At 55.2% G+C, this 9857-nt stretch overlaps 2 protein-coding genes across 2 annotated transcripts; one reads left to right on the forward strand and one right to left on the reverse strand.

The window, feature by feature from the left end:
- Positions 1 to 6342: 6342 nt before the first annotated feature.
- On the forward strand, positions 6343 to 7337 carry CkaCkLH20_05866 (putative RNA recognition domain-containing protein; the record flags this gene model as incomplete). The annotated part of the gene is made up of 5 exons (XM_038888583.1): positions 6343 to 6425; positions 6539 to 6611; positions 6760 to 6890; positions 6965 to 7194; positions 7252 to 7337. 5 exons carry the CDS (start codon positions 6343 to 6345, stop codon positions 7335 to 7337), a joined length of 603 nt encoding a protein of 200 aa, XP_038745919.1.
- A 620-nt stretch (positions 7338 to 7957) lies between these two features.
- On the reverse strand, positions 7958 to 9358 carry CkaCkLH20_05867 (cation transporter; the record flags this gene model as incomplete). Its single annotated transcript, XM_038888584.1, has 4 exons — positions 7958 to 8516; positions 8573 to 8577; positions 8942 to 9155; positions 9300 to 9358. 4 exons carry the CDS (start codon positions 9356 to 9358, stop codon positions 7958 to 7960), a joined length of 837 nt encoding a protein of 278 aa, XP_038745920.1.
- Between the last annotated feature and the right edge of the window lie 499 nt (positions 9359 to 9857).

A 9857-nucleotide genomic window follows, 5' to 3' on the forward strand; every position in this document is an offset into this window, starting at 1 on the left:
ATAACTAGAAAGCGCCATATTTCTGGCATTTACCAGTCCGCCTCTGTCGTGATGCTCTTTCCCGTAAGGTAGGCACTGCTGTGAGAGATGGAGCCTTCTTGTTAACCTGGTCAGGTAAGGTAGGTGTGCAAGGAGATGTGGAAGGTAAGGACCCCGGGCAGCCAATCTCAGTGGTTCCGCTGAGTGTGGCGCCAACCTGGAAGGGAACCTAGGCGCTGAAATTGCTGTGTACCTGCCGTCGCTACATCGTGGACAGAGCCTCCCAACCAGTGCCTACCTACCTCATAGGTGCCAAGGCATTTCTGTCCGGCTACAACATCCAAATCACTCGCAGTATCTTTTGTCAATTCTCAACTTGAGCACGAGCACCAATATTTTTTTCACTCTTCAACAACAATACAAACGCAAGTTCAAGAAGATTGTCCGAAGCCATGAAGTTGCAAGTACCAACAATGGCCGCATCGACGCCCCCGAGTGTTTCGACTACGCAACCTCGAAGACGCGGCTTACGAGGCATCGCCGAAATTGCCGCCGCGATACGGAATCGCTGCCTAGGTATCACGGCGTGGGTGCCCAATTTGGATCGCTACTAGAGCCATGAATCAAGATGGCATCATTCGGGAGGTGCACTTGATATGTCGTCGACACAAACCCCAAGTTGCGGCTGTCTCAGAATGCCAAGACATGCCCTGGTACCGACGGAAACGCGTCTTGTGTCGAACATCCGGTCGACTTCTATTGATAGCATCGCCTTGGCTATCCGCAGAAAATGGGGAAAGGAAACCACCGGATTCGTCCCGCCGTGACAGACGCTTGACAGCTGACCACGCCGCTCGGCGCGGGTTATTCTTCTACGCCCGCGAACCGTTTCAAAGCCAACAGAACGGATCTGCCATGTTCGCATTGGCTTCCAACTCACATCATCGGCTCGGTATATCGACGAAAGCCATGTCACTGTCACATGACTTGATTACAATGCGGAAACGATGACAGCAACTGTCTTTGGCCAGATGCCTCGTCTCACGGATTACAGCCATGCGATGCGGGCATGATGGTTTCCCGGACTCACGCTTCCGCGGCCCACGATCTCGAAATTCCAAAAATTTGGTTCAGGCGCGGCTGAAGGCTGTTGGCATTTGACATCAGTCCGGCATAGAATTTGCAGGGTCGCATCGTCCGTGACGACGCACGTGGCTGCAGGAGCTTCCCCCGGCCAGACCATTGAATAGTGGTGTCTGGGCGATACCAGTACAAGTGTCGTCAACCCAACGACGTTACCCAAACTCTTTGCTTTTGCGGACAAAACCTTGACGGTGGATAGGACAGCGGGCCCGTGAAGAAGGCGCAGCAGTTTCATCTTCGTCCGGTCATGGCTGATTAATTATAGATGGTCCCTGGCAGTTTCGAATGGCACTGGGATCTCGGAAGAACATCAACAACCGGTGCTGCCATGTACCGCCAGCCCTGCAGGAAACATGCGCACGAAATGCATCAATTTGATGACTGGCAAGCTAAAAGCCAAGAAATAGCGAGAGGAGACACTGCTAAGCGGTGTGAAGACGATACCTCAACATGGAGCCATTGCCAGACCTTGGTATTCCGACTGGATCGCGGCCATTTGCATTAGGGTTCCTGCTGGTGGCATTCCGGAGACCCAAGTTGCCCCTCCATCACCCAACTACAGGGCATATCTGTTGGTCCATGCCACAATATGACGGCGGCTATACCAAGAGTACCTAGGGTACGGAGGTTAAAGGTTCCACTACCTTAGTCCCTGATGATGGCTGCCCCAGCTGTCCACAATGTTGCGTCACAATTCACAGTTGACATCGATTTCAACGAGTTGACGCGCTCCTTGTTTCTCAGCGAGGCCTGGGACTATGGCCGGAGCGCGAGAACGGCGAGCAGACAGCTGTCAGGAGACATGATATTTTTGGACGCTTCGCTGTGTCGGCATGGCTTCTCGGGATTGGCTGGCCGCAAAAGCTGCGGGCAATCGTCGGTTGAATGACACCAACCAGCATGTACCGATTTTCACGCGAGGGGTCGAGTGTCGTGGTGGTTTGTGCGCCGTGGACAGCTTGGGGGAGGGGCACTTATCGCCAGAAAAACCAAATTGACGATACGACAGAGGGGTTGCCAGCCTCGACTCCACTGGATCGACCTCTCCACTGGCATGGAGGACATGGACACCACGACGACACCCACAACTCTCCCACTCAGCTTCACCCACATCGCAGGGCCTCATCTAGGTCTAGGACCTCTCGCTGGTCAGTGCTACGAAGCTGGTGGAGCTTCGTGTGGACGGCACTGAGCGTTCTGTGCGCCATAGAAGACCTCGTTGTCGATGCTGCTTCTGCTCGGTTCAACCTCCGGGAGCTCTCCCAACTTGGGGTGCGTCGCGTGTCGCTTCGCATGAGAAGTCAATGCCGGCAAAGGGTCTCGTCCCAAGATCCCCCCTCCATGGCCGCATCTCTCTTGCGCATAAGAAGACCTCCCAAGGTTGCGGCTAGCCGAGGCCAACAGAGGACATGTCACAATGCTAAGAGACAGATCCTGGAAGCGAATTGGACGAAGCAAGAGACGAAATACCTACAGACCAGGAGCATGGCAGCGCGGCGAATGGACAACATGGAGCTGCCCTGGGGTCATGACGCCGTTGTGGGATGAAGCCCGCGGTGACATTGGATCTCAACGAACGGACAGCTGCGATCACACGAGTACCGGGAGACAGGGCGCAATTGGATATCAATGTCGCCATTTGCCGCTGGTCAGAAATCCAAGATTCGGTTTCGTGAGGACCTGCAGTCATTCCATGCCTAGCACAGGAGCTCCCAAGCATGGCTCTGGAAGACAAGCCGAGTTGATGGCTGGTTCTGCAGGCTCTGCAGCTACACTACGTTAGACGACTCCACTTTCAGGAGAAGGAGGACGTTGGAGAATCGTGTTGCAGCTCCAAGATGTTCATCTTGCTTCAAACAAGGCATGGTGGAAGGAGGCTGTGCAAAGTGTGGGGTCGAATGGGAATGTCACTCATGATCCAGTCCGTCCCCAAATGACCAGGCCAAGCCTGCCGTCCCGCGCAGTGTTTCCTGAAGCCACAGCGGATACACTGTTTCTGGTGTAGGGATCCCGTCCTCTTATTTTTCTCTTCTTTCCTTCTCTCTCTATCTCTTCTGCTCATACGAACGGCTGTCATTCTCAAGATACTTGCTGATCAGAGGCATGTAGCTAGCTTCCAAGAGCTTGGGTTGTCCTTAAGCGGACGCAACGACCTGAATGCGACTACACCGGGCACACAAAGCGGCATACCATTCTGTCGCGCAATTTTTCGTCCTTCTGCGCTTACCAGCCGCCCGTTGAGCCGTTTTGCCTACGATCAACCCTGCAACGGCTGGGTTCATGGTTCACAAGAAGCTTTCCGTGGTCCTGGCCTCTGCATGTTATCCCACCACACTTGCATGCCCCTGGTTAGTCAGTCAGACTGCGAGAGTGACCGCATTGGACGCTCGTATGGACTTGCTCTACTACCTGTCCTGTTGGGCCGATATGTCGGTACAGGCGAGCAGTGTCTCGCGCCAGCTGCTGCGGTGATGATACGCAGTGTTGCTGACGCCTCTGGACCCAACTTGCGTGGGAGAAGGTGAAGGCCTCGAAGGGGCAGTTGCCTGGGGGCAGAGTGCGTAAGTGCGTGCGTCGCGTGGTGCGTCGTCTGACTTAAACTGCCTCCGCGTACATGACGACGACCGCGGCGACGGCCGCGACACCAGCGGCAGCAGTAACAGCAACGACATGCCGCGGATAATTCACACGAAGACGACCATATCAGTATCGAAGCAGGAGAAATGTCCGGTTAGGCATCCGTACGGCGTACGAAGCACTGAATCGGATGGGCACGGCCGGGTCTCTGGCTGGTCTTCCATGTCGGAGAGCCAATCCAGATGGCAGTATCATGGATACACCAGAGCCTTTTCGTCTGTTTGATGCTTGTTTGGGAGGGGAAGCTAGCCCTGCTGGCACAATCATGCTTTGGTCGAAACATTGATGGGCGCCGTACCGTAGTACTTCTTTTGTTCGCCCATGTCTTTCTTCCCTTGCGCAGAAAAGCCGATTTTGGGATGTGGGCGGTCCCCTCTTTACGGCGCCCCCCCCCCCATGACAACTGGAGGTCGATGGCTTATGGCCCATGTCTCCAATCCACAGATGGATTGATTTTCATGGGTCCCTCTACCCGGGCAGATCTCCAAGATGCCTTGGCCCTTGCCTCGTGTGCCTGACAAGCAGCAAGTACGCAGTGGTCGCAGGAGCGGCAGCGGCAGCGGCAACAAGAGCAACTCGAGGTCAGGTACCTTGGCTGCTTGGCACGCGGTATGGAGACGTTGGAGACAGAGGCGGCGCGGAAGCGACAAGCTGCCCCGTGTATTCTGCAGGTGAAAGACAGGTGAGATGGGTACTTCAGATACCTTACCGCAACAAGTCTCTTTTTTTCTTTCTTTCTTGTCTCCTTCCCTATTTCATCCGGTATTGCAGGTCTGAGGTATCAGACTGCCGCTGCAGCAAGTTGGCTCGCCTTCTTTTTTTTTTTTTCTTCGCCGCCGCAGCGGACCCTGTGCTCATCACATATAAGATGAGGGACCAGGTCGGGGTAAGAAGAGGGAAGGGAAAGTGGGATGGATACATAAAGAGCTTCAAGGATAAGAGCACCAAACGGAGAGCGCGCGATTATTCAACATTGCGCTGGCATTTACGTCTGTTCTTAAACGAGCGAACGTCTTATTTCTTCCCTCTTCCCTACCATTTACTCTGGACTCTGGACCCGGGATCGGTACTTTATTGTCTCTGTCCCCTGTCAGAAGCAAATCGGCTTTTCTCTCGCATCGTACTTTTCCCCCGACTTGTTTGGAATTTCCCATCTAGCATCAACTTTTCCTAGGAAGCAACAACAAAGAAAGAAAAAAAGAGACACTTCAAGAAAGCTCGTCAGAGACAAAGAAGTCGACGTCGAATCCAAGGTCGGTACATCCCGCGTCCGCACATAGTTTCTATTCACGCCATACCTTACCTTACGTACCCTATTACCTACATTTGGCTTCCTGTTGTACCTTTTCTTACGTTTTGCTTGGTATCTCTTAATTTTTTCCCTCTTCGTGTTCGTACCTTGCTTGCGTTCGACTTGAACGTCGAGTCGTTCAATTCGCCGTTAGGCCTAGACTATCGTCATCGTCGTCGTAACTTTTCTTGCGCAAAGTACCACACATTGACATCGCCCGCTTCCAATTCTCCTCCACGTATCTACCTATCTACCCCTCCGCAACGAAGTCCCGTTTCGCATCTCCAGCCCTGCCTCCAGCTTGCACGGCGGAAACGGCATCGCCACTAGTTTTTTTCCAGACAAGCAAGCACCTCGAGAGCGGCGGAGGCGGCGGGCGGACATCAACACAGCAGCCAACCTAGAATCCAAGCAGCGGCGGCAGCGGCAGCGGCAGCAGCAGCACAACAGGTTGCGGCAGGTGTTCCCGTTCCGCTCCTACCTTACCTTGCCTGACCTTTTTACCTTGGACTGCCCGTACCTACCTTTACACCTTCCTCTCAATCCACCCCGCCTTCTTGACCGTGTTCCGACCAGTCACTCCTCCCACTCCCTCTCCCACTCCCACTCATACATCAAACCTTACCGTACATTTGGGGGGGACCTATTTTTTTGCACTGCCTCACTGCCTCAACGCCCTTTTTTCCTTCCGGACCATTCACCACACACAAAAAAAAAATTGCCGCTAGCAACATTTCCTTTCTCCTCTTGTCAAAGGTGGCCTTTCACTTTCTCCTTCTCTCACCCCTCTTTCCTTTTTTTTCGAGAATCTCTCAAGCCTACAAGTCCCCCAACCTGACGTCTGTCAACCACCTCCTCCCGCCAACGACAGCCCACCTTATTCCAACCTCCGTGTCTCTTACCCACGACACGAACCAACCTTTCCACCTTACACCTCCACATCATCATCGTCCATCAAGTGGCGACGCACTTGCAGGTAAAACCTCTTTGTTCGACACAGCCTGCATCTCTCCTTTCCTGCCGCCTCGCCTGCAACCCCGCAACGTCTGCCACCCGTGTCTGGCTTGTACGTTTGCTTTGTCGCCCTCCTTACCCTCGACGACTTGTCTACGCGCCGTCGTTGATAGTGACAAAGCCAAGCTGCCAACACTGCCTCCTCTCTTTGCAGAACAGATGAGCACAGCCTGCTTTCTGGAGCCTGCATGATTCTTGTTTGGGAAGTCCCAGACAGAGCGCTTGCTTCCACTGCCTTCTTCCAAACTCATACCAAGCCTTGGCGCCACAACAACCACTTGCATTTATGCATCGCAGCCTCCTCTTTTGACCTCTCCGTTGGACAGAATCTAATGTGCCATCAGCAGATCATCAAGCTCTTGTAAGAGAAACGAAAATCAATCAACATGTCCAAGCTCTTTATTGGGTAGGTCCTTCACGCTCCAGGCACATCCAATGCCCGCAAACAACCCTTTACTGACACTTGTCTTGCAGCGGCCTTGCATGGCACACTGAGGAAAACACCCTCAGACAGAAGTTCGAGGAGTTTGGTGCTGTTGAAGAAGCTGTAAGTACTTGACAGTCCTGTCCGCCGGGAAGAAACTTTTCTTGGAGTGGCGACCATAATGGCACATGGGAAGACATCTTGTCCGACCAAGTTCGCCCGAACAGAAGAGAGGAGAGAGATCTGACCCGCGTTTTTTCCCTTCTTGAAGGTTGTTGTCAAGGACCGCGACACTGGCCGCAGCCGTGGATTCGGCTTCGTGCGATACCAGCAGGAGGGAGATGCTCAGAAGGCCATTGCCGCCATGAACAATGTCGAGTACGCTGCCTTTGTTAATTTGCGGTTTCCATTGCATGCTTGTCCCGGCGCAATGACGGAGCGGAACGAGCTTCGAGTCTGACATGGCGACTTTTTAGGTTTGACGGACGCACTATCCGCGTCGACAAGGCTTCCGACAACGGTCCCCGTGGAGGCGGTGGTGGCTTCGGCCGCGGCGGTTTCGGCGGCGGACGTGGCGGCGGCGGCTACGGCGGCGGCGCTCCCATGCAATACGGAGGATACGCCCCTGCCCCCAACATGTACCAGCAGCAGCCCCAGTACGGACGCGGCTACCCCCCGCAGCAGCCCTACGGTGTTCCTCCCCAGGGTTCGTGGAATCCCCCTCGTCTCTTCTCCGAGCTCACCGTGCTGACACTGATCGCAGACGGCGGCTACGCTGCCCCTCCCCCGGCCGGCTACGGCTACCCGGCGGACCCGTCTCAGCAGCCCCAGGGCGGCCGAGGCTACTAATTTGTGGTACGCTGGATTTCGGAGATTCGTTGCTTGCTGGTTGTCGATTTTCCGCCAACTCGGGAAGCACGCGGCCAAGAGTTGTTGCCGACGATGATACCTCCTCCGAGTCTGACAGACGTTCGCGCGCGCGCCCGTTGGTTCGATCGAGCATTTGGTGATGATATTCTTCGCTGCAACACAATACCCGGTTCTTCTGTTGCAATGGATCTCTGGAAAAACAAAACCCCAACCCGGGTCGGTCAAGGGTTGGTAACGGCCTAGTCTTCTCTCTCTCTCACACACACAAACAAATGGAATGGTTTCTTGCTTCTTCTCTTTCATCTTTTCTGTCCCAAAATGTTTCGATCCTTCTGTGTGATGATCGTTGCTCGTGTGATTCCTGGGTTGTAAAAGGGGATGATGTATGGGTGGTAGGATGGTTGTTTCCCGGTCTGGTTAGGAGAGATGCCAACGGATTCGTGTCTAAGACTACCTTTTCTTCCTGCATGATTGTCTATGATCTGCTTTAGAACAAAATTGGCAATGGCTGGGTGGTAGGAGGGGGGGCAAGTATCCAAGGAAAAGTTCTTCATGCGCAGTCACATCTCTCTCTCTCTCTCTCTTGCTCTCGCTCTCTCTCAGCTGGTCTTCTCAGTCTCCTCCTGCTCCTTGACGCTGCTCTCTTGCTTAAAGTCGCCGTTGACGGCGGACGCCGGGGGCGGTTCGACGTTGTTCTTGGCGCCCATGATGGCGCGGACGCGGTCGGAGAGGTCGGTGATGTGGAGGTCGCCGCTCTCGGGGCTCAGCTCGTCGAGGGCCTTCTCGAGCCCGAGGAGGTAGTCGGTGTTGAGGCCGCTGGGGCCGCGGCTCCGGCAGATGTGCTCGGCGAGTCGCTGGGGGTCCTGGGGGCCGACGAACTGGTCGTTGTCCGGGGTGCCGATGTAGACGAGGGTGCGGATGGGGGCGGAGGAGCCGTCGGCCGGGTAGAAGGGGGCGTGGTGGATGCTGTAGCCGTTGATCTCGCGGATGTCGAGGTAGTCCTTGACCTCGGCGACCTTGTCGGGGACGATGCGGTAGGCGACGCCCCAGACGCGGTCCGGGGCGGAGTCGTGGTGGTCGGTCAGCTTCTCCCAGTAGGAGCGCTCGATGAGGGTTGCGACGCGGCCGGGGGCTTCGGGGGTGCCTCTGTGGTCCTGGCTGTGGAGGGTCAGGTGGTGTGTGAGGGGATGAGTGAGGTGGGTGAGGTTGTTTACCTTGCCTGTGAGGTGTCAGTGAGTGTCAGACCTTGTGTGAGCTTAGATGTCTCATGTATGAGAGCCCATGTATGAGGGCACAGGTGTGAGAGCTTCAGTGAGAGAGGTCCGGGTAGACCAAGTATGAGATGCCAAGTATGGAAGGTCAAGTATGAGAGGTCAGGCTTAAGAGACCAGGGTAGGCTTGGGTGTGAGCAGGGGAGGGACGAGTTGTGAAGTGTAAATAAGCATTGGTGACAGCGGGAGCTAGAGACGCGAGATTGCCTTGTGTGCCGTGGGGCCGGGTGAGACGGCGCCAGGGGGGCGTGGAGGGAGGGAGGGAGGGAGGAAAGGGACAGCCGAGAGGAGAGAGAGAGAGAGAGAGCTCACCTGCCAGAAGCGTCGGACATATCCCGTCACCCAACCAGGGATTCTCCTATCTGTGGGGAGATCAGCCGGAAGCTCGGGAGCCCAGACGGAAAGGACGGGAGGGACGAGGGCTAACCGAAGTGCGGCGGAGGCTTCCATATCAGACTCCTGGAGAAGCGGGTTTTCTGACGTTAGGGACAATGGTTTTTTGGAAGCGACGCGGTAGGGCTTGGGGCTGTCTGCGGCAGGGGATGTGTATGTGCGAACGGGATGGACGGATGAGACACACGTCCAGAGGCCGGAGGCGCGGTGGCCCGGGGTTTTGGTGGAGGGGACGGGAGTTTGGTCGATGTTGTTCTCTGCCTAGGAGTCGACGTACCCGTAACCGTACAGCCAGAATTCGCCGTCGTTGGTGGAGAGGTCGTTATCGGCGGCCATCTCGGAGCTTTTGGTGTAAGATTAGTCCACTGTCTGGAGAAGGAGAGACGGTCTTTTCTTGGTGGTGTGAGATGAGATGGTATGAGATGGTGAGGTTATGAGAAGTGACAGCCCAGACTAAGGTGCTGTCATTGAGGTTTGGAGGCGATATCTAGAGAGTAAGAAGAGATCGCCATCCCTAGAATTTGAAGGAGTTTTCCGATAAATTCAGTCACACTCTTGTGTAACTCGTTTCGGTCTGCGCGAGACGCACAAAGAATCAAACGGCGGAAGGCCCAGCTCGGTGATCCATCTCGGATTTCCAAGGCACTTGCCTAGGGTGGCCAGATGGGCCGAGAATGCTGTACGAGCCGTTGGTGGCACCCGAAAGCGGCAGGCCGCAACGGCGGGAGCGGGCGGGACGTTGCAAGACCCCTCCAAAGCCGCGCGTACACACATATCGAGACACCGCAGATGGGGACGGCACGCACACACACAACACACAAGACATAAATACACA

The sequence above is a fragment of the Colletotrichum karsti genome, assembly GCF_011947395.1.
Source record: "Colletotrichum karsti strain CkLH20 chromosome Unknown Scaffold17, whole genome shotgun sequence".
Classification (NCBI taxonomy): Eukaryota; Fungi; Ascomycota; class Sordariomycetes; order Glomerellales; family Glomerellaceae; genus Colletotrichum; species Colletotrichum karsti.